Source organism: Atractosteus spatula, chromosome 13, assembly GCF_055471065.1.
Source record: "Atractosteus spatula isolate fAtrSpa1 chromosome 13, fAtrSpa1.hap1, whole genome shotgun sequence".
In the NCBI taxonomy this organism is placed as follows: domain Eukaryota; kingdom Metazoa; phylum Chordata; class Actinopteri; order Semionotiformes; family Lepisosteidae; genus Atractosteus; species Atractosteus spatula.
In genome coordinates, this window is record NC_142718.1 from 33,104,817 (window position 1) to 33,130,349 (window position 25,533).

The following is a 25,533-nucleotide window of genomic DNA, read 5'->3' on the forward strand; positions in this document are numbered from 1 at the left end:
TTCATTACTTGTTACACAAAAATGACAGGCCTGAACCACTGAGAAATGAATACAGCAGAAATATCAAAACAGCCCCATCTGTAGGCAAGGGCCTGGTAGGGGGGAAAACTGCAGCCGGAGAGTATCATGCAGTGTGTGCCAATTAGAAACCAACACCCTAAAATTTGCACTTTAAATGTACAACGTTCTTCAGCATGAAATAGGTGTACAGCTTGAGCTTGTGTCTCAAAAACTAAAGTGAAAAAAATGCAAATAATTATACCTCTAGATCAAGCACAAATACTCAACAAGTCCTGCAATTTTAATTTTCTTTCTTAAATAATACTGCAAAGGTAGTGTGAGAGAGATGATAATATTAAACAACTCACTATAATATTTCAAATGACGTGCCAGTGTGCCAGAGTCCTGAAGTTGTTCTCTGATAACAATGTGGAAACTGTGTGGTACTGCTTTATTTTACCAATATTTCAATATTTTGAGAAAAAACGTCAAAAATGAGAGAGTGAAATTTGTTGTGCAGCCTCCTGTACAAATGGGCCACTGCTGCTCACTGTATTTCACTATGTGTGTTTCAACCACAGCACATATTCATATTTTTGGAACTTACAGTATACTAAAACCTAGCAGCGGGTCATCAATATGCAGAGCAATATCACAGACCTGTAAGAAATTATATGTATTTATCACTGAAATATGAAAGAGCAGACATGAACCAGCAAGGAAGTAAATGACTGTATGGATCTCTTCCCTGTAGTGGTCTGTGCCTCACACAGAGAAATCGTCATTTTGATCCACTTTCTCCAGCTAACAAGGAAATCCAACACACTCCATTAAAAGAATCCGCACCTGGCATTTCAGTCACATAATAAGATTATAAAATAACCGTACCATTGATTTTCTTTTTACGTTAAATCAATTAGCATCCATTTTTTATCAGTCAAGATGTAACATAATCCATGAACTCTGACCAACTGTTAGCTTCAAATCACGACAAAAGGTCACATTAGAGGGAAACTCACAGCGAGAGAGGAGCATTCCTCTTTTTTCTTAGTTGCTGACTCAACTAGGAAAAAAAAACACCTTCCTAAACTCTTTAACCTTGTCCTCCATCTGGGATTGATCAAAAGAGCTGAACAGATCTCCAGTATACGAAGGGTGAAAACATCTTTACGAGATGTCTGAAATCCATACACTAGTAATAGTGCTCCTTGATCTTCAAAATATCTGCTTAATTTCCACTCCAGACTATCCTTCTACACATGGCCCCTCAGCAGTCCAGGTCTTTATGCATGAAATGTACATTTGGATTTCATTTCTATGTTTTAGTCTTCGGTTTTACTGTTAAGATGACTGTTTAACAAGGAAGTACAAAAGGAGCCAGTCTGTTATGAAACATTTCTCCCACCTGTATGAAAGCATAATCCCTTAAACTGGCTCAGAAAGAAACCAGTAGGTGGCAATCACGAACGTAAGCAGTAATGAACAGCACAGGGTGCTGCATTTAACAGCAATCAACCACATTGTACCACTGGCATTTGCTTGTTCTCATTTGCTTTTATGACATGGATTTGCTGTAAAATGGCTTAGTTTTTGTTTTCCATGAATACACTGCAATTCCAACATAACAAATCAGTTTTAAAAGTACCTCTAAAGAAACCAAAAAGATAAATGTTGTATCTTTAATATTATACGTATATTAAATTACTGATCTGTTAAATACTCAGAAAGTATGACATTTGATTGTTTGCAGTTCCTTCACTTTCCTGCAGGGGCTGCTGTGGTCCTTAGGTTTAAAGGAGAGTCATGCAGGACAATGGCCACACACTTCTTCAGATCACAGAGCCTTATGCAAAATGATAAAAAGGAAATAAAAATGAGACAAAAATGTCATATATCCACTGGAGAACATGAATCCAATCTGGCAGGCTGTCCTGACACACTGACATTCAGCTCTGTATCTCTCTATTTGTTCTGCTCCCAGTCATGTCTCCTGAATGTTAAGTCTTGCATTATTATCTGACAACTGGCTTCATAATAAAGGTGCATTTCAGTATATAAAAATGAAGACAATCTCTCCAAGTGGTAAAGTGTTTTTTTTTCTAAAAGCTGAGAATGTTTTAAATGGCAACCCATGTTGTTATTAACCTATGCTATAAATACTCTGCAAAAATCTAAACTAAGAAAACAGTAAAGTTTCTCTAATTTCTTATTTGTCATTTTTTACAGTTTTTGTCATGTCGTATAAAGTAACAAACAAAATCTATTTAAAAAAAAATACTGCATCTACTGTTTACCAGGCATTGAGAAGTGTACTATTTTTGTTTTTTTGCTGGTATCCCTGACTCATTTGCCTATAGAATTACAATTGTCTGTAAGCTTCATTTGTTATCTGAAATACACTGTTAAAATTGTAGAACATATCTCTAACCTGATAATGCTGGCAACATGGAAGAGAGATTATGGAGATCTCTCATTCCATCTGCTTTATTTCAGGTGGGCTTTTGTTTGTGGATTCATCATGGATGTTAGTGTGGCAGCTAACTGATCTATTCATTGATCTTGATCTTCAGATCAAGTCGACATCAAGACAACTAAAAGTAAAAATGTTAAGTTTTAAAGAGCCATTCCAAACATTCTCTGCACCATAAATTTGCAAACATTATTAACCAACACGCAAAGCATTGACACATTAACTTTTCTTTGTAAGCATGCATGAACATACAAAGGTGTATTTTTAGAGAAAATGTTAGTAGATTTGCTTTTTAAATGGAGTTTATATAACTTGGTCCCTCCTCACTCTACATGGGGGTCCCAGCCTCTTTGTCCTATGGCCAGTGACTTAGCCTTCAGCCAAGTGAGTTAAGCCAAATTATTGTAACTTAAAACACTCCATAAACTTTTTAATACGCCTAATTCATGGGTGTTGTCATTTGTAGTAAAATAGGTAATGACAGAACATTAAAAGGGACAGAACCTTTGATGCAAAAATAATTAAGTAAAGCTGTACAGCCAATGTGTACTACATATAAATCCTTATTAAAGCTACATAATGCAGCAAAACATATACTTATCTTTGTAATTGCTTTAGAAATAGTCTTGACATATACAGTATCTTAGTGTTAACGATGTGTTGTCATGGTATTAGGTAAAGCAAGAAATCTATGGTAATTAACTGAAAATTGAGCACTTTAGTTCCTACTAGCTCTTAACATTTGACTGTAAATGAGGAAAATTCTAAAATAATACTGTACAGTTTATCATGTTTTTAGTAACCTATGATGGCAACAGGTTTGTAATCCATCCATCCATTTTCTAATAGCTTTATCCAATTCAGGGTCACAGGGGAGCCAGAGCCTATCCCAGCAAGCAATGGGAGCTAAGCAGGACGCCAGTCCATCACAGAGCACACGCAGACACACACTCACCAGGGCCAGGTTTTGCAGCAGCTAGCTAACCTACAGTACCAGTATGTCTTTGGACAAGGGGAACATACAAACTCCACACAGATAGCATCCCAGGTCCCAACGCTGAGAGACAGCAGTGCTAACCATTTCACCACCGTGACACCCAGGTTCGAATCCTGCAAGGGAAATTTTTAATGCCTACCAACAACATTTTTCAGAATTGTCTACATCATCTCGAAATCCTTTGTGGGCTTCAGGGATTCAAAAAAGGCAGTCTGTACAGACATAATAATTATCTACCAAAGTGAAACATCTCGGAATTGGGAGATTAATTCCACGTCAAATCAAATGACTATATGGGAAAATAATTTTCTGATTCTTCCTAACAATAAGATATATAGTAACTCTACCATCTACCCCTAAAACAGAAAAATAAACTGCTATCGTGACAACGGAGTGTATGTGAGTGTGTAGACCTTTTTAAGGGCACAGAGGTGGTGAAGAGAGTGCAGGAGTACTATATTTTACTCTACCATATTTATAGACCAATACAGTCAAAGATGTTTTGGAAAGAGCTGACTGGAGATTCACAATGTGTTCTGTGAATCTGTTCTGTGTGTTCCGTGACTATGTTCTGCTGGGGTTTTTCATTTACATCTACCCGATCTTCACATCTGTTCGGTCACATCACTAACAGCAAAGTCTGGAAAAGAGAGAAGTCCTTTTCCTCCCTGGTTCTAAGCACTGGGACAGGATTGGGGAGCGGAGCGGTGGCTCTGTGGCTAAGTATGTGCGCCTGAGGCTGGAAGGTTGCTGGTTTGTATCCCGCGGCTGGCAGAGGAATCCTACCCTGATGGGCCCCTGAGCAAGGCCCTTAACCCCAACTGCTCCTGGGGCACCATATAAATGGCTGACCCTGCGCTCTGACCCCAAGCTTCTCTTCCTGTCTGTGTGTCTCATGGAGAGCAAGTTGGGGTATGCGAAAAGACAAATTCCTAATACAACAAATTGTATATGGCCAATAAAGCGATCCTATCTAAGGATGCTGAGTCAGGCAGCCATCTTGAAGATGGTTGAGTGGAACCTACTCACAGAAACAACACGAGTGGAGCAGCACCACAGTGTGTGGTTTACCTCCATGCCCACTGGGCAGGGTAGGGAAGTGACATATATCTCTTTACTAGGGTGAACTCAAGTGTACATTAAATAATCATCCAGAATTATGACATGCAGAACATTAAGATGCAAGCAATAAAACCAAACAATGTATAATAACATTCAAGTGTAACACAGAGTGTATTTTTATTGTAAAAATAAAAGATCTGAGCAAAGCACTACACTCCTCATTATAGCTCCACTGCTATTGATCTTCATAATCACAAAAGTGACAATATTGTGGTACAGCAAAGTATTGCTATGTTATTTCAATCAACCTTTTTCTCAATGAACAACAGACAAATACTGCTGGAATTCATTTTCACTAATTGCACCACAATCAAATCCAAATCCAAAAATGTCCTACTGCGTAAGCCTTAATTAATAAAAGAAAGTAGTGAATGAACTTTCCAATTAATATTTGGACAAAACAGTACTAATACTTACATAAATTACTATATACAATATATGAAAATAATATAATGGTAGCTTTGATTAACAAGAAAATATCTGTATTCAGTGGTTCTGTGATCATGAAAGCATGGCTTGATTTGTAATATCACCAAATTATCTTCTTGTAATTTCACAGCCTGTAAAACTGTATATTGCTCTTTTAAACCAACAGTATCAATAGCTTATGCTGCACCATTTACTATTAAGATGGAATTTGGTAACTTAATTAATTATTAAATAGAAATCAAAATGTGTGTAGTTTTTAGAGTGTTTTACACTTTGTATTCAGAAACTATAAAAGTCTAATGCTATTTTTAAATGTTTAAAGTAATTTTCTAAAAGCAATTAGCATTTTACTGTCTGTTACATTTCTTGATGTCTACTTAGCCTAAAGCACTGGGCTATTTCATAGAACCTACCCAGACTCCTGAGAGTTATATTTAATACATCTATATGTATATTTATATATACATTTCTATTGAGCATTATGTGTATATTTGTACTTGTGCAGAAAACTACAGTACTTTCTCTGTGGCACACCAGTATAAAATTATGCACTGGGTATCTAATTACATCCAGCAGAGAGGCTGTGAAGTAATGTTCAGTCAATTATTTTAAAACAATAATGGAGCCCTTGGAAGGGGCTGCCTTATCTGCATTAAAAATGAAACACTGAATTGAGAAGAACCTTTCATCAGGCTTATAGATAAGGCAGAGCTTTGTGGGATTGGCAGATGGTACAATTGGTCTTGTCTTGTCAAAAAGCTTCCTTTTTAAGAAAGAAAAATGGGAAAAATGCAATGGAGCTTCTTGGTTGCTTCCACTCTCTTTGATCCCACTCTCACCTCAATAAAAAGCTTTTAAAAGGCACTTCTCCCTTGTTCTCTGTGATGTCCAGGCACTTTCAGGGAATCAAGGCAGAGAGGGTTACGTACTCATTATCAGACTCTCAGTGTTAATGCCTCCTTTGGAGAGAGGATACAGTGCTTTCCATCATTACTTTCTGCTTGTGCCACTTTCAAACAAATGTTTCCCCTGGACACTTTGTCTACATTATGAGACACTCTGGCCTGCCGATCCCCAGTATCAGGTATCAATATCAGGCTGGCAGCTCTGTAACACTACACCTCAGGGTCTGGTTGAACATTTTTAACGGCATTTTCTGACCCAGCTTTGACAGTCTCATTTGACCTGGCCTGGGTGTCTGTTCTGGGCTCTCCCTGTTCTGCATACCTGTCACCAACAGATTTTTTTATTTCTCTTTTGTTTTACACCAAAACAGCTGAATTTTCAGCCTTGATACAGTATATTAGATATACAGTATACTGTACAGTATTCATACACCACTCAAATTAGAGATTCCCTGCATCACATTTTGAATACTGCAATTTAGTAATAATAGGAAATAAACAGGAAATAGGCAGTTTAGAAATTAAAGATATGTTGCAAGCATAATCAAATACTATGTGAAACATTAAGCTTTAAACAGTCCACATGAACTTGAGAAGCAAGTTTTTAATCTCTATTCATTTTTTTTAATTGAAATTGTATGTGTGCATTGTTTCACAGACTGAACACTGGTTAGATGACGGTGATTCAGAATGCTCTCATGATTTGACTGAAGTTTTATATTTATTTATTTTCAAAGTTTATTTAAAAGACCAAAAGCTGTTTTACTCTATGACTCAAAGCTACAGTATAAAGAGGATTATAGCTGAACGGAGGAACACAGATGTAAGATGCAAACATTCAAAAGCCCTTTCTTGCAGTTGCAATGACTATGCAATAAAGTTCTATAATTCTTTGTTTAACTTAGTTGTTGGTAAATATTTGATTCAAAGAATAATTAAAAAATAGATTTCTTTGAGCAGACAAATTAGCTCACATCTTTATTCTTCAAATACAGTTTCCCTCTACATCTTTTCTGTAGAGACTACCTCCTCTCAGCAAGCTCTGCTTGAGCAGAAGGACTTGATTGATGCTTGATACACTTCTCTAACACAGCACAGAGTAAGAAAAGAAACAACCAGAAAATCACAGACTTTGTCAGCTCATTAATTTTTTGCTTGAAGGAAACACTGACCTTATACATAAAAAAGCGGAAGCAGAAATATTTGAAAGCCCTTTATAATGTTACATTTCAAAAAGAATCATTCAAACGTGCATTTGGGTAGCAGAGATGATTATTTCTGAATGAAGTGAATGATTTCTTTTTCTCCTCGATCGTTCTGACATGGAAAAGCAGAACGTCATTGTAGAAGGACAGCACCTGAAAACTGAAGCCAAAAACAGACTGTGTGTGTAAGCATTACAGGAACAGAATCCAAAGACAGGAAGTCAAAGGCCACATTCTAAAGTTTTGAGTGTGCTACTCGTTTCTTCATCTGTAACCCTAAAACGTAGTCATATCTAGATATACTCTGAACAACTCTGTTCTGTTTTTCTAAAAAATCTTTAATACTTTAATACTAAAAACTACCAGAGAAGAAAGAAGCACAAAAGTATATCACTAAGGAGTGACATAGACATAGATGGTCCAAGCACCATAGACATAGATCTACAGAAGTCTATAAAAGTGGACTTCCCAACCATAGAAACAGTAAGGCTGACATGATGTGTAACTGCAGCAAATTCTGTTTGTTTTTTTTTGCTCCTCACTCTTCACACCCCAGAAGAGACAGGAACTCTTTGGGCATGACTACCAGACCACTTTGATTCTTCATGGTAGGACGTTGACATGCCCCTGCAAAGCCCACAGTGCTAAAAAAGATTCATTGTCAAGAAGCAATTAAGTGTACCCATAGCCATCTGAGGCACATGACTGGTCACCTAGGTCATTAAGCTGAAATAATACAGTCACCGAAACAACCTGCCAGTGACAAGCATTCTAATGAGCTGGAGACTCTGTGAGGAGAAACATTTGTTCTTAGGAAACAGAAAAAAATAAGACCCCCTTTACATGGTTGTTTAATCTGCTTTAGGATTTATGAGCAATGAAGAAGAAAAGCAAGACTTTTAATATATTTTTTTAAATTCACACTTATTCTGCACATTAGAAGCTTGAAATGTCCAGCACCTGACAGTGGTTATAAGAGCCTTTAGGTTTAGGGTATGCCCGTGCAATGGGATGCTTGTTTCCTTGCTGTTGCTGAAAGTGATAAAAAGGCAAGAGGAAATTAACAGAAAAATGTGAGGCTTGGAACAGAGGAGCTCACCCCTCATGTGTCATGAGAATTTCTTCTGTTTCCTTTTTAAAGTCATATATGAATTATCACCTACAAAGCTAATCCTTTTATTACTTAATATTGTAGCCTGTGTATTTAGAATAATAGCATAGTCAGTGGGCTTTGCACTTTTGATGTGTTAGACCCAACATACCTCAAAGACAGGAAATTGTAACAGCGAACAAAAGACAATTGGAGCACAGCACAGGAATGCTGTTTGTACAAATTAATGTGAAATAAATGATCCTCCCCTTCTGGCCCAGCTGTTTACGCCACCTTCTCCTCATGAAGTTTTCTGGTTGAAGCAGTTCAGTGCTGTGCAGCAGACCTTTTCCCCCTCACTCCCAATATCCAGCCCTTCTCCAGCCACCTCTGCAGAGTCTTGTATTTTTTTCAGGAAAGCACAAATCTTACAAAAAGATTAACAGTCTCCTGTTTATGAGTCTGCATTCCCTCACATACAGCCAATATCCATAAGAAAAACAGACTAAAGATTGCCATGATTATCACTCAGAATCAGTACAGAAGCTGCAGAAAACCTGAATACTAGTTTGCTATAAAACCCCTTTAGGATTTTTTCTGTTTTGTGTTTTGAAAGTCCATGTATTCTATCCTACATTATCACCTAAGATACGGGATGGGCAAAGGTATAATGGAAAGGACAATGTTGCATAGTTTTCTTCTCTCACAAACTGTCTTTCTTAATATCCCTTCACAGATCAGTACTCAACCTTTTTATAACTGGCAACAGGTCAGCTCTACAGCTGGGCCCTAATAAGTTGTGTTTTGTCTGGGAAAGCAATGCAACCAAGATTACTTTGTTATTTGCCAAACAGATCCACTGTGAGTACTTAATATTTAAATATTTCTATACAACTGAAAAGAGAATTATCTCCACTCTGTTTACTGTAGATATATTAACAAGCAGCTAATTCAAAAGTTAGTAGGGGAGGTGTGGTATAAGCTAAGATTCCAGGCTGCTGGAGAAGACTCATAGGAGTATTTTAGGATATAGTCTCATGATGCTCTTGGATCAATAAGCTACTGGCAACCAAATAAACTCAATGAGCTGAACATCCAGCTTTTATTTCTTATGATCTTAGACTACATGTAGTCCTTTTTCAGTAGCTGCGAAGTGTATTGTTAGAATATATTTTTCTCCATTTAAGTCACAAAAATATATTTCTTGGTATCTAGGGAAAATTATTGTACACTAGACTGTTTTAATTCAGAGGGTAAAGTGAACAAACAATATACTGTACAGTATTGTAAAAGTCACTATATGATGCTAGTAACTGGATTGTATTGATGGCATAAGTGTGAAGTTGTGGTTAAGACTCAAGCCCAAAACATCATGGGTTCAGAGGTGGTGAATAAGATCATTCAGTTACATTGTTCTGGTAATTGCCCTGCTTTATAAGTGGGTACTACCCAGGTCGTCATTAAATTTGTTCTCTATGTAACAATCTAGTTATATTAAAATATTTTTATTATTAGTGCATTTTAGCTGCATAAATGAAATGGAATGTTAAGTTTGGGTATGAATAATACTGGTGTCACAAGTATCTTTTGTAACATTCTAGTAGCTTTACAAGTATATTACAAGAGAAAAAACACTGACCTGCCCTCCAGCCTAAGATGTCAAAAAGTGCTGTGTACTAGATCTCCAATTAGATGTATCCAGGGAAATCTCAGTAACTCATGAAAAAATAATAAGGATTTAATGTTATAATTCTGTCAGGCCTGTACCTGGAAAGGCTGAAAACAGAACCGCTGATGTAGTGTAAAATAGCTTGTAAGATGAATTGTATTTCTCATTGTTTGATGTTAAACTGTTCTGCAAATTCAGTATTTTTTAAGATTTATATGTGTATGTTTGTAAGAGTATATAAACTAGTACACCAGGTGTTTAGGAAGACCTTTACAGAGAACATAGAGGTTGAGTCCTACCTTAAACTCACAGACGCACGTCACAGTGTCTCCAATTCTCAAACATTCCCCGTCAAACTTGCATGTGTTTGTGTCGCAGAGAAAGAGGTCAGTGTCTCGGTCATCATAACCTGAAAACAGTAAGGGGCTGTGTTAGCTAGAGCACAAGGAAGGCCTCACCAACAGAGATTGATAACTTTGAAGGAAGTTGCTATTCATTCTTGTAATCTTTTCAATGCAGGCCTCCAGAGACGCCAAGATGCCAAGGTGCAATTCCATCTAGCTAACCATTCAGAGACATGTCATGTAATGACCTTTTGTATAATTACTCTGTCCATTTCATTCTTACAGTCTATTTGCTTTTATAGTGATTTTTTTATCATTTTATTAAAAATATGGTATGGATAAACATATGTTCTGCTAAAAACATCATTCAAAACAATAATTCACTTTGTAAGAAAGAATGAAATAATGCAGGGAGGGGTATAACTCACAACTGTACACAATGTTGAGGCCGTTCATATTATTTTTATAATTTGGCAGCATTAGTGCCAAATTATAAACAGACAAAACAAACCCCCATTTTTAAATCTAAAGATTAGAAAAAAAACAAATTGCATTGATAAAAAAGGTTTAAAAGAATGACTTCACCATAAGGTGAGATAAAGGATGTTCCAAAAGACACACGGTGGATAATGTGGCAAGTATAAACAGTATTAGTACGGTTCCTTTGTAGATATTAGTGAGTTAACTAAAAGCAACTGGACAAAGTTATGAAGCACAAGAGGAATGCTAACAGATGTGAACTCTGCCAAAAACCACAATCAATCACCTTTCTTTCCTGTTTCCATATCAACAAGGTACCAGGAGAAATCAATCTGTAATATGCCATGATTAATAAGGTACTGTGTGAAATTTCCATAGAAAAAAGATAAGGTAGGTAGGCAATAGGCACTTTTATGATAGTCTGAAGACTGCAACTGATGTTTCTCTACTGTGCTGAAATTCCTTTAGATTTGTATTCAGAGCTGAACTACAGTAGATACAAAGTAAATTCTCTTTTAAAGCATTTTACATAATATCTTTTTTTTGTTGTTTTTAAACCATTTTCCAAACAGTGTTTTCTTTTGTTTTTCTCTTTTCACTCTCACATTGTGATTGACTCGCTGTAAATCTTTGCATTTAGGCTGTTTTGCTTCAGACAGCATCACTTGCCATTGTAAACACAAAGGCCTATGAAATCTTCTTTAAGACACCAGCTAAATTAATCTCTGGAGAATATTACCATTTCATGAAACATCTATTTCCATGCCTGGGACTCAAATACAACAGAGGATTGGTAGAGGGAATAAGTGGTTAAATATAGAGTTAAGCACAATAAGCACCTAGCACTTTTTTGCACTATATTAGTAGTGCATAGACCCAGGACTTAAAAGCTTCAGGAAATTCAGTTTTTCATTCCACCTTCCACCTGGAAGCTCTTCACTTCCAAACTAAACTAAATATTAATTTTACTCAGCTAACTGAAAGTCTACAGAGAAGTGGTCAGGCACGTGCACCTACAGTCTAAAAACATATATTTTTTACTGTTGTTCTGCTTCCTTCCTGGGGAAATGTGGAGGTACAGTAGCATTAGAAAGTCACTTACATTATTCATGCTTAATTAAAGCTGTGGAGTGCACCTTTGTCGTGCCTTTGCATTCTTGTAGGCTGATACATTGAAAATCAGCACCTAACGATTTGGTGAGCAGACACCTCTTCATTCAGACTGTTTACACCATATGAAAGTGCTCCCTGATTATGTTTCAGAATCCAATTATAATGATTTGTTTTTTCAATTATTTGAGTCAATGGAACCATGGTGTTTTGAAACAGTACTACAGCACATTTATACATGGGTACGTGGAGGAACCGAGGTGGTGGGGGGGGTGGAACCTTGGGTAACAGGTACCACTTCTGCCAGAAATGTTAAATGGCACTTCTGTGTCTACACACTAAAATGCAAGAAGAGCTTTTAGTTATACACAGAATATTCAAACTATGATGAGTGTCCTTCTGCTATCAGACTATTGGCAACAATCATAGTCACAAACTGCAAACCACAGTCCCACAAGGAATCCAAAAATAAAATTCAGCATTGGTTTTGCTAAGGTTTTGACTTTACGGTCATCAGAACATTAGGAAAAACAAGGCTGTTTGAAGGCTTCACAGTCTCTTGTTCTCTTTTCTTTTTTTTGACAAGATTATGTTGTTTGGCAACCCTGGTTGTTTCACAACTGTTCATATAGATTTTGTCTGGGTTTAGGATGCCTTTCACCAGCTGAAAGAGATACAGAGGAACACTATCTGGTTACTGACCAGGGAATCACACACTGGTGTTATTAGGGTATGATGGCCTCTACTCTCCCCTTTCAGGGTTCCAACTTTATTGTATTTAACCCTTCAAGAATGGAGAATTCCTGAAGGCTCTCCTAACTTCCCAGAAGCAAAGAGCATGTCACACTCATCGCTCAATGTTTCACCTCTGATTCATGGAAGCACTATGAGACTAGCTGTTAACTCGTTTTAATCCTGAATTATCCTTATAAGGCTTTCAAGTGGAAACTTTTATTGACTGTAAGGGTTTTTGTTTTGTTTGTCTCTTTCCATTTTTGAAACTCCTTTCTTTGGAATACAGGGCAGGATAATGCAAAATATATACAGTGGGAAACTGAAATGACAGCTGAAATGACAGCAGGACACAGGGGTCCTGTGTTAACTAAAATGGTGAATTCAACTGTGTATTTGAAAAAAACTTTCAAAATATTTGTCATGAAGCACTGCACTGATTGAATTTAAACTTTGCAGATTTTATCAACATTGAAAGCTTTTTAACCTGAAGCTTTTTACAATCTTCACCTGAAGAAGTACTATTATAATTCTTATGAATGCAAAAGGTCATAACCTGTTTTGAGAAACACAGGCCCTTATGCAATTTATTCTTGCTCAAAACCTGTCAATTAACTCCAAACACGGTGAGTGTCATTCTAATGAGCCTACAATTAACATTTGACACATTGTTGTTCATCCATATATCAAGATGGCTGCATGGATGCCATTTTGTTCTCACAGCTTACACAGATTCTGTCTTGGGACCCACAGACTGATTGAACCTTAGCAGATGTAATGTACAACCAAAGCATTTTCTGTTTCGCACTTTGCCCACAATGCTCGTCGTCAACTGCTGGGTGAAATGTAGCCTCTTATACAAACTGCTCCTGTTGAAAGATTAGTTAGCCAACGAGCTCCAAACTTGGTATGTGTCAACCTAGTGATAATACAGTAAATAATATAGTAAAACAATTAAATCAGATTCCTGCATATACCACAATAGCCACCACAGCACCATTTTGTTTGCAAAATTCAAATTGCCGTTGTCTTGGGAATTGCTTTAACATAACACTAGCGGCTCTTCTTCAAAAACTGTTTGGTAAAATAACTCCAAACAGTAGGTATCATTCTAGTGACTTTGCAATTACAATGAAATCCTACAGTGAAATAAGATCCCTTCTTAAAATCAGGATGCCACCCGACCACCAATTCTTGATATACATCCTGTACCATTGCCTGCTCTTCAGCAATCTTCAAACTTGGTTAACTTCAGACCTGGTAGGTACAATTTTACTGTTAGTATTCTATACATCTGCTATATACTGTATGTTGTAGTGGCAAAATGGGATTTCTGCATAGCCTACAATGGCCATCTTACAACAATATTTTCCTGTTAACAGCCATTGCCTTGGTAACTTCTTTATTAAAACGTGGCAGGTTTTATCACAACCAGATGTGCTTTGTACTTGCACCTCAAATGATGCAGAGATGCTTTTATGCCCACAATGGGTTACAGGGTTCAAATCCCAGGTGGAATATTGCTGTTGTACCCTTAAGCAAATATATAACTCAGATCTCTACAGTCCAATACTAATTTGGGAAACTAGATATATATGTAAGTGGCTTTGGACAAAATCATCAGCAAAATATTGTATTCAAGCGCAGTTACTTTACAAAGAGAAATAAATCATAGAGTCTATGGGCCTATAAGGGTTGCACTTATTAAAACATTCTAAAGGTATAGAGTTAGAAGTTTAATTATAGACCACTAAATTGAGATATCAATTATAATCAATCACTATTTAATATATTCTTAATTTCATGTACAATAAAAGAAGAATTGTGTTTATGGGAGAATGACTTAACAAATCGATTAAATATAAATTAAATTAAATATAAGGGAAAAGAAAACACTTTAAATAAATAATGAAAAAAACACCTGTTTTAATTTTTAACCTTTGCAAGCACGGGTAAAAAGTAATAAGGAAGGCCAAGTGAGAAGATTTGTGATTGGAATTTTGTAATTGGAGTTAAAATAAATAATAAAAAGTTATGTTAGTACTACAACAGCAAAAGAACTGTAGAACTGGTTGAAGTAAAATGTATTTGGGAAAATAATCAGAAATAGCTAGACGATGAAAAAGAAATGGTTTATGTATCAAACGCATAATACATTTAGGCGTCCATTAAGGAAGAAGTCAACAAACATGCCTCAGGAAGTGGAACAATATTCTGTATCAAATAACATTAATATAGAAGATACAGAATTATTGTAGGTACTAGAAACAACCGAGATTAATATATCCTGGACTCATTAATATACCCTGGATGCATGGTATCATACCAGCTGTAGGACTGTTATACAGAAATAACGTTATTCAGAACTCAACTCTCCAGACAGTCGCTCAAGGATGGGACCTTTGCTATTCCTAATTTTTAGCAATGATCTAGATACTGGTGTAGATTGTAAAATAGGCAAGTTTGCAGACTAAATCTTGCTAGCTAACACTGTAGGAGAAGTAAATGAAAATGGCAATGCAAATGTTAGGATACACAGTAGAAAGCAAAGAATTTAAATGAAGGGATATCATGTTAAAATTGCACGACGCACCGGTGATACCTAAATTAGAATACTGTGTATAATGTTGGTCACCATATAACAAAAAATATATTGCTGCTCTGAAATCTGACCACAGAAGAGGAACCAGATACATCTGGGGCTTAAAGCACTGACAGACTAAAAGAGCTGAACCTTTTTAATTCTCAACAGAGAACACAGTGAAGGAACTGGACACGAGTACTCACAATCCTCAAAGGTATTAACAAAGTCAACCCAGCGGATTTCTTCAGTATCAATGATGAAACAGAAATATCAGAGGTCACAAGTGGAAACTATATGGAAGTGCATTTAATCTAAGAACAGGAGGTGCTTCTTTACACAAAGGGTGGTGGGAATGGGGAAAAGGTTACCAGCCATGTTACTGAAGCAAAATTTTTGTTTTTGTTTTCAAAATTATCTGGATGAGATACTTAATTAGATTAATTCCTACTAATTGCGAAATGTGCTAAATAGGTCAAATGATCTCCTCTCATTTGTAACCTTTTGTTTTCTTATGTTCTGATCTCCTGCTTAAAGAAACACACTCTCTACCTCTATCTGATGCTAATCTAAAAATTGTTTGGCCACTTTTCTTTGCTCTTAGTAAGTACCATTCCAGTGTCAATGCAATGACAATACAGTATGCTTAAAACAGGATGGTTACCTGCTCTGTGGAAAAAAAAATACTTTGCAAATTAATTTCTAACTTGGTAGCTACCATACTAGTTGCGATGTAGTTAACATCTGTCAAAATCTAGGTTCCTGTGTAAATGAAGACAGCTGCCTGCCCGCCATTTTTTCTGACAATTCAAACTGTCTGTGACATGTGAACAGCTGTGCCAATTCAATTGAAACTTGGCAGGTTTTATCAACACACCAACAAGTGAGATTTGCACCTCACATTTTATAGCAACCTACTATAATATTGCAAACTGGTTCTATAAAAAAATGTTTTTGGCTGATGAACTCCAGACTTAAGGATCATCATATTGGCAATACAGTTACAGTATGGTGACAGTATGGTGATGTGAGGCTCCTGCACGATACAAGGCAAGATACTATTTTGTGACACTGTGACATAACTAGAAGCCCTAATATCACACTAATGAGAGTACTGAAGCAACAAATATACTGTGTATGAACCATATATAACTGCTTATGACAGATACCAAACACAAACTTAAAAATAAATCTAAACTTTCATATACTGTATTTCTTTGTACAGTATATGTATTTACTTTTTGGTCAAAGTCAAAACACTTTTGTTTTCAAAGTGTTAAAACACTTTTGGTGGAGTTTCAAGTTCCCAGCACAGTCACAACGAGAGGACTGCTTGTAGACGCTACAGCATTAGAGTATATCCATAAATACTGTAGCTTAATCACCTGCTGCTAACTGGAAACCACCCAGAAAAAGAAACGATAACATTAAAGAAAACATTATTTCGATTTCGCCATTCACAGTTGTCTACATATTCCACTTCTTAGCTCATGCATTTTGCATTATGATTTACAAAGTGGCAAATGAACCTTCCTCTAATCTCCTCTATGACCATGTCAAGCGAGGAAAAATAAGCTGTGTGCAAATGAGGGAAATGAAATATTATATAACCAATTATTATTTTTTGACAGGAGGCAGGAAATTGCCATTAGACTTTTAAGACAAGATCTTAACACACTCAGGTAACCATCATTGTTGTCACAGCACAGATGGGCTATTCATACTGTGGTTCAGTAAGAAAAATACAATACATTACTGTGAATTAATGAACATAAGAAAAACTACAGACTAAAGGAGACATTTCAGCTCATTGATTCAATAATTGTCGGATTTCCATTTACCTAATTGAAGCTAGAACTTCACTTAGCCAGTTTTTAAATACCCCATGAATCAGAAGCGACAGCACAACACGACTTAGAACTACTTTCTTTTCTCACTCCACTCAGTTTCTCATTCTCCCATTATCTTCCCCCTGTCTGTTTTCACTCAATCTGTACATGTTTTCTTCAGGCCTGGCTTCTAATGTGGGGTGTTTAGTTCATCTGAGAAAGACATGCACCCTTGATGGCAAGGTATTACAAGTGATATGAGAAAGGTATGAGAAAGGTTACAATTTCAAAATTATAGAAGCCCTTGATGAAAAACAATATGAACGACAGGATAATATAAACATTTGTTCCTTATGCCATGAGCAGATATTCTTTGCAATGTATATTGTAATCAAATCAAATCAAAGTTTATCAAATGCACAACAATACAGCGTTCAGCAGTAGTTGCTGGCAATGAAATGTCTTTTCTCCAAGCTCACAAAAATCACAAGAATCACAAGAATCACAAAAATCACAAAATTAAGGTTACTAAATTAAGGTTACATAATAATATATGTAATAGAAATTGAATAAAACTCAATATGAATAGAGCTGCTATGTGTCCATGGTGTATGCAATGTATACAAGTAGTGCAGTATGATGAATACAATGAAAACTGTATGTCCATGTAGCCATTACAGGTGATTTGCTAAAGGAGCTGCAGGTTGGCTATTTAGCAGTCTTATTGCCTGACTTATGTACGGCATGGTTTGAGTTGTAAACTTTTTGGATTTTTTAAACATACATTAGTGTACATTCGTGACATGCTGCGTAAAGAATTGGAAAACAATTGATTATTGAATCTGTTTAGTAAATGATTTAAGTCATGAAACATCTGAAGATCCAATGTAGGTCCTTGCAGCTCACCATGACTAACAATGAACATCATCATGTCCCTCACCTGGTGAATATAATCAGCACAGACTTGATAGTAGCACCTGGAACACAAGTGTCCAGTAGGAGGTGCTCTTCTCTCATCTGAGTTGCACCAATTCACATTTTCCACCCAAGTCAAGAATAATAGCATAGAATGTTCTCAGATTCTTTTCATGACTGGAATCAGTAGTCATCAAAAAGTACTACTAAGTATTATTTCAATCACAATAGATGGATTAATCAAGTGAATTTTAAATGCAAATACAAGACTGAAGTGCCCAATTATACATTCATCCTGAGTTGTCCTAATTATTCTCGGTGAAAATCTGAAATTATTTCAACTTCAGTGTGTCTAGTGACAGACTAGTTAAGAACATAATAAACGTCAGAAACAACAGGAGGTGGTGGTGGGAGGGAATGCCGTCATGTAGGTTTTCATGGCAAGATACGGAAGTAGATTGCCAGGCCTTTTTATTCTGTTGTCACGGAAACGTGACCCTCTGCCACCAACTCTGCCCCCTACTGCTGCTGCCCAGTATGGGTTATTAGAGAACCTTGTACCCAACCTGGGACACAAACCCACTACCCTCAGATAATGAATTACTTTGTTAGTAGCTTCAAGCATTTTGGATACTTGAATCAGGTCTCTTGATTCAAGACTAAAGAGGTTTCAAAAGACAGAACAACATTTAAAAAATCAGATGCTTTGTGAATGCTTGAATTATTTGTAGGATAGGTTTGGCTTAACCTGCTAGGTTAAGTGGCAGCCTCTTGGCCATAGGATGATGAAGCTTGAACCTCATTCATAGAGAGGAGTTAACCAAGGAGTAACCAAGCTGCAAGATGATGGAGATGGGGTGGAGGAGGCGTACATGCCAAAGAAAGTGTCTGTGTTTGTCCAAAGAAAGTGTCTGTGTTTGGTAAATACTGCAGTTAATTTCCAGAGTGATTATGATTAGGAACAACTGTGTGAGATTGACTTGTTGTTGATATCCCTTCCAAATGTCAGTTAATAACTTCGATTTAGTTATTTTTGTCTGTTTGTGTAGGGCATTCATTGAGGTCCAGGAGTGTATCTGTTTGCTTTTCTCTGGACTAATTCACGAAACAGCAATATATTTTGTGATCTTTGGTAACCAAAATTGTACAAAATATTTTAGATGAGATCTAACTAGTGTACAATGTTTACAAAACATCACTTGGTTTAATTCTGACATTTGCTTTCTCTTTTTATTGCTTAAGCCAATAAGTATCTTACTGTGTTCTAGCATTTTTCCATCATTTATGATCATTAAATACTCCCTTGTCTGTAGTTTTATAATTTGAAAATATACACAGATGATGTTTGTAACATGTTTGCTTTATATAGATTTTATTGATTTTTAAAAATGTGTTTGTATTACGCATTGTGATCATTTCCACTGAGAAAAATGGTGCATTAATAGAAAATAAAGCCAGTTCTTTTTTTTCTATTTGTATGTGAGAAGTAAAGGAAGATAAATAACCTTAGAATTAATCTCTGGACACACAAGGTTAATCATTAATGACCTCCAGTCTTATTGTACTCCAGCTATAATGCAGTGTCTTTAATTCCGAGTGAAATTAATTCAATTCGCAGGCTGCTTTTAAAATTGTCAAAGGACAACATTTTTTAAAGACCTAAGAAGTCTTAAAAAGAATTAAGAAAAAAACACTTCAGCTTCTTCACTGATTTTCAATTTGCTCAAGGCAAGTTCATATAACTAAACTTGCTTCTAACTCTTACTGTTTCACTATAAATTTCTGAACTTGCTCATATTAAGAAATTCACATTTAACGCAGTGTGGAAAATCTGCAAAGTAGTTTGGACTGGTTGGTGTTAAGGTGAAACCCTCATAAAATATTGTACATCCAGGCAGCAAATAAACTTTAGCTGATACATTTCATTGCTGTAATGTTATTCTGAGAATAGAAAATTGTACAGCTTGTATTTAATATGTATTTTTAGCACATCCCAGCTGGAAACAGTACATCTGAAATTGCAATAATTACCATACTGTACTTCCAAGTTTTTTACCCATAACAATCCAATCTTTGATAAATTTCTGATGGGTTTTTTAAACAGATGGCAATATTCACGTATCAGTTACTGATAGCGCATTATTTTTCTAGAAGAAAGCACCTAATAAACATATAGAACATTTGCTGCTGGTAATAATGAAACATAAAATAAAATGCAGAATGAGAAGAGTTACTGAATAGTTCAGCTGAGAATTGAAAGTGAAATGAATAATTTAACAAAACAAGTTGGCAAGCATAAAATATTAAAACAGTGATATGTCTATAATTGAATTACACAGGTAGCCAGATTCCTAAACTGCACTGGCTGAAGGGGTCTGAATTGCTTTTCTCTACAATCGGGGCATTGTGCCAGCTACACCAGCCAAATATCCTTCTGCTTCACCGCTCCCCATTATTGTTTTAAAGACAGCAAACAGATCCATTTGACCTCATGCATATTTTAAGGTTTTAATAATATTCTCCACCAACTTTTTAATTGTCTCGACTGAAGAAAAGGGGGTATCAGATTACTGTCTTATCACAATCAGTCTCCGCAGCAGGCTAGGTATAAAACAGATAAGACGGGGCTGTCCGTATTTCACAAGAATCACATGACAGGAGGGGAAAGGAGAAGGCGTTCCACAGCCTCAATTAAAATAGCTACCGTTTGAGGTCCATCGACTGAATTTTACCTGCCCGACTTAAGCGTCAGTCGATTCTCGCTTCTATCACTGCGAGCAATTAGCAACTTTTCCTTCTTCTCGATTCAACCTCGGCACTGCAGTCTAGGTTTACGGTTCGCAGACTCCCGAAAGTTAATTGCTCGCGCAGCAGCTTCAGTGCTGTAACCAGCGGCAGCCACCACATTATCACAAAGAAGACTGAAAGGTATTAAGCTTCGCCTCATCTTCTCCCCATTCGTTCCTGATAGCCTTTGATAAAAAAGTAAAGCTAGAAAACTGTCTCCGCGGCAAATAAATAAATACAGCTCAGTGGGTAATTAATCCCTCTCGTGGTCATTACATTGTTTTTTTAATAAGCGGTATTGGAACAACACAATCGACGCACAGCCAGAATGGTAACTTCAGGGAAGACTGTAGAACAAGCAGGCTAATCAGAGATACTTGTCACTCTACATGAGCCTAGCCAGTGAAAAGATCTTCTTCCTCATTCAGTGAAGTATTCCTAGAAAGTGACTTAACAAATTTCATATTGGAAAATTCTTTGTTCTATGGATTATTAAAACTAGGACATGAGGTATGTACAGTATTATTATTAAATGATAGATCCCTAGTCTTAACCTGTATACTTAAAATGTCATTTTTTCTGGTTTAATTTCTGTACTGTTTCGACCGCAAGACCGCATTCCTCTGCAGAGTGTACTCCCTCTAGAAACTTAATTGCTTCAATTAATTTTATGGGGCCTAATTAAAGACACCGTAGGTTCTAAATTAGAATGCAATGCGGTGGAGTAGGCGCCACCAGTTGCCCCAGTCCTGGGTATCCTACAGGACACCTGCACGGTTGTCAATCACCAACTTCACACTTCACGGTATTTGATTTATGTCTGGTTGGTCCTTAAACTGTACACCCATTTTTTTCTAAAAAACGCAAATGGTGATAACGATGAGAAGCGTAATAATGGTAAAATTATTGAGTTACAAGGCTAGCAATTAACTTAATACTCAAACATGATTACAAATGTATCTTTTTCTTGAACTATAGGCTACTGAAAAATCTACGCTGTAGGCACTAGGTCCTAAATTTGTTGCATCAATGAACATATTTCAGACAAATTAAAACACGTGCATTCTCCAAAGTTCTCCGAGACTATTAAAGGCGGGATTCCACAGTTCCATGGAGAAATTCAATATTATTTTATTAGTGCACTTCTGAGTAATCTACTATCGGATTGTGTATTAACCGTGTGCATTATACAAATTGTATGGTATTTTATGTTTTTTGACTTGATAAGACAGAAACATCCACACAATGGGAATGAAGCGATACAGATTTCAGGCTTTCACCTTTGCACTCCCTTACGCTCTGATCAATGTCCTGTTTGAAGCATAGACTACTACTATCAATAAATCATATTTCCCTTGTTTGACACTGACATCCTACAGCGTGCTGGGACTTCTTTTATCACACTGTAAGCAATCCGGGGTCCAGCCGACTTCAAACTCCGGCCTGTTGTTGCAGGAAAATAAACAGAAGCAGCAAGTGATTTACAAGGAAACCCGTCGCGGACGTGTTTTATTACCCTTGCGGTAACTTTTATAGAGTTGAGGAAATAAATAAACACGAACTACAGACAGGAGAGGCGAGGAGGTTTAGAGCCGACAAGGATGCTGTCAGTAAATGAAACCATAATAAAGAAAACACCGCGGTATAGGTGAGTTGGGTGCAGAAACGGGAAGAAAAACTTTCAGTTGCACGGTACCCCGCCGGTGTTTTCGCTGCCTAGTGTAACAAACACAAAAGCTTCCAGAAGCGATAATTTTGTTTCACACACACACACCACTTGGTACCCTAAGCTGTGATTCTCAACTACACCTCCGGATACTAAATGCCATTATCACAATGCTTCTGCAAAATATCATATAGATCAAATTTAAGCTGCTGTGATTTAATATTTTGTCATATACTGTCGCTGCTTCTAATAAATAATCTGGGAGTCCCGGAGTCACAGTCAATTCAATTTTAACACTACCTTATTATAAAAATTATAGGGAGTTTGGTTAACTGGCGCCGGTACTTATTTGTATGGAATTCTAATTCTGTAGTTGTTTCTTGAATCCCCATAAGGCAAACTCGGCTGATTTAGTCTAAAGTTATATCTAGTCCTAGCCAAGCTGAGACTGACCTGACTACAGTTTGAACTGTAATTTAATTTAACAATATCCTCAGTATAAAGACTCGTAAATAACTTTTGAAAGAAGGTGAATTATTTTAATTTTCTTCGCGAGTTATTACCTAAGAAAGTCTTCTGCTTATATAAGGTTTATCGTGTTAAAAAAACACTTTTCTGAGACATCCCATAATTGTAAAAATTTAGCTTTGTAGCTTTGCGAAAAGGGGTTTAACAAAAAGCAGGTCTGGTCGTGAGTCGAATTCATAAGCTTGTCTAATGCATCACTATTGGTCCACAGTTGTACAGAAATACTTAAAGATTTCAGGATTTCTGCCCTAAAATCCGTTGAGGGGCTATATTACAACAACAGTTTAAAGTTCCCAAAACTGTCAGTCTGCATAAGGGCTGTGTTAATCCTCTGAATCCTCTGTACAACAACAATCTGAAATATTATAATCTGCACAAATATACAATTTAAATGTTACATGATTCCTCATACAAGGTAACTACAATAAATTAAGTGGACATAATCACAATAATTGCAAACTACAAACATCGACAAATGTAGATTTTATCATTAATAATATCGCTATTCTTCATAGTATGCTGTATTTTAGACTTGAGACCTGTTCCTTTCAATGTGCTTTTTCCTCAGCACCCTGCCACTGCCTTGATCATTTTTCAGATCCCAAAAAATGCAAGACGTAAAGAGTACCCCCAAATAATCTCTAATTCATGTCACAGCGCTAGAGCACACAAACAAAATGATGCATACTGATAACAGATAGTCTGTGTGTGTGTTAGCAGTGACTTTGTCATATGCTAAAATACATGTGATTCCATAATAACTTTCATTAATGACCAATTCATTCTTGCTTTGAGGGTTTCACAGTCGCACACATGCACGCACAAGCTATATGAAGCGCTGGTTTACGGGTGCGTTTCGCTTTATAAAGACTCCCAGGGTCTCTTACCGGAGCAGTTCCATCCTGTGGGTGTTTGGCAGTCGCTCAGGGAGGTAGGGAAAGCGCGAAGTTGGTGAACAGGTAAAGTCGTTATAAATGTTACCAAGGCGATAAAAACCCTATCTCCCAGTGTCCTCCTGTTCCACTGCTGCCGGCGTCTAGGCTCTTGTAGCGCTGCCGCCGAGAAGCCCATTTCAGTTCAGCTGCGTCCCTCCAAAAGAAAAGCGACGCGGACAGAAAACGCAGACATGCACCAGCAACTCCGATCCTTGCACAAGTGGTAGTGGAGTGCTCAGCTGCGAAAAAACCCGCATCTTCCGAGCAAGGCAGAGAGCCCCATGAAGTACAGACGAATCCGCCCGAGTTGGGGTGTTGCTGTGTAATGTCGTGGGGTTAGGGGTGATGGTTGTGGGATGGGGTTTGGTGATTGGGTGTTTAGGTGACCAGAAGGGTGTTAGGTTAGGAAGCAGGCAAGTACGATGTCAAAATAAAGCGCTATTCATAAAAAAGCCAGGAAAAATACACAATTCAACACGTTAATAAATCCAAACGGCAAGAAGGCTGCTGCAGATGTTGTAAGTTCCTCTAAGGAGACAAGCCATGTAGAGCAAACCTCTCGGCCGGTCTGTACTTGTATGTGCTCAAACCGACTCTCTTAAGTTGGCTGTATGAGACGGCGCTCTCCCTCCTCGCTCTGTATCTCGCCTACTCTGTTTCACTGGATGCGAGCAGCAGGTTTCCAGCCTGGTTATGATCACATGACCGCGGAGCCTGGCAAGGGAGGAGCGGGGGCAGTCAGCGTCGGAACTGATTGGGTGAGAGGGATGCAGGTCTGGGAGGCTCTCGCTGCGAGCTCCCCCGATTCCCTGTCAGCGTCGCTCAGTGCTCTTACGGTACTCCACAGACAGGGCGAGCTCCGTGGAGGCTAGGACCAGCAAGCCAGGGAGCAGATACCCGCAGCCATCGCTGGAGATCCCACGACCTATCTTAACAGGCTACGGCAAGAGTCGAGTTGACTACCTAGAGAGTGCAAGGACAATTACTCTGATTTGACATAAATGCAGACCTGCGACGTAGAGGTATTGGGACCGCAGCGGCATGCTGTTTTTCTCCGGCATCAGATTAATAAATGCAGCGGCTTTCACCCTCGTGTGCCACACACTAACAGAGTGCCGGGGAGGCTCCTTTCTTATTAATGAAGCCCCAGAAGCGTCAGAATCAGTCATTTTTAATCTTACTGTGTTTGTTTGGTTGTTGTTGTTTTTTTTTTTAAAAAAAAAAACAAGCAGTTAACATTAATCAGATAAATCCCATATTTTTTTTTTCTCAGTAAAGGCAGGCGATGACAAGCAGTGCGTGTTAGTACGCGTGTAGATATTCGGGCAATACAAGCGCTTTATTGTTATTGGTTTTAATTCAACACTAGCCAGAATGGGTGTCAAAACTCAATTAATCATCTCTGAACTCGTGACGCATTCTGTGAATTCTTTTAACTGCATTTGACGCTCGTTTTGAGGAAGCACAAAGACTGTTCTCTTAATGTGCGCTGCTTTTCCAGCTGCGCTTATTAATTTATGGAGTAGATTATTTTAGAAAAAGGGAAGCGCTTTTCCCAAGGGTTTAACACCACACTGATGCAACGATCATTACAATGTATTAATAGTATATAAAATATATTAATAATGTTATAATAAAAATTAGGTGAATAGATTTTAAAGGTGTATGAGAATCTATTGTGGGAATTTAGTATTTTTTTCGCCTGTAAGAAGGATATATAAAACGACAAAAGTAACGTC

At 37.3% G+C, this 25,533-nt stretch overlaps 1 protein-coding gene across 1 annotated transcript in view; it reads right to left on the reverse strand.

Moving 5' to 3' along the window:
• tmeff2a (transmembrane protein with EGF-like and two follistatin-like domains 2a) overlaps positions 1-24,481 on the reverse strand; it is a 77,781-nt gene extending 53,300 nt beyond the window's left edge. The window contains exons 1-2 of the mRNA XM_088929865.1: positions 23,747-24,481; positions 10,187-10,296 (exon numbers count right to left, since the gene is read on the reverse strand). Coding sequence (XP_088785991.1) covers positions 10,187-10,296; positions 23,747-23,930 — 294 coding nt within the window. The 5' untranslated portion in view covers positions 23,931-24,481. The remainder of the gene's footprint in view (positions 1-10,186; positions 10,297-23,746) is intronic.
• Between the last annotated feature and the right edge of the window lie 1,052 nt (positions 24,482-25,533).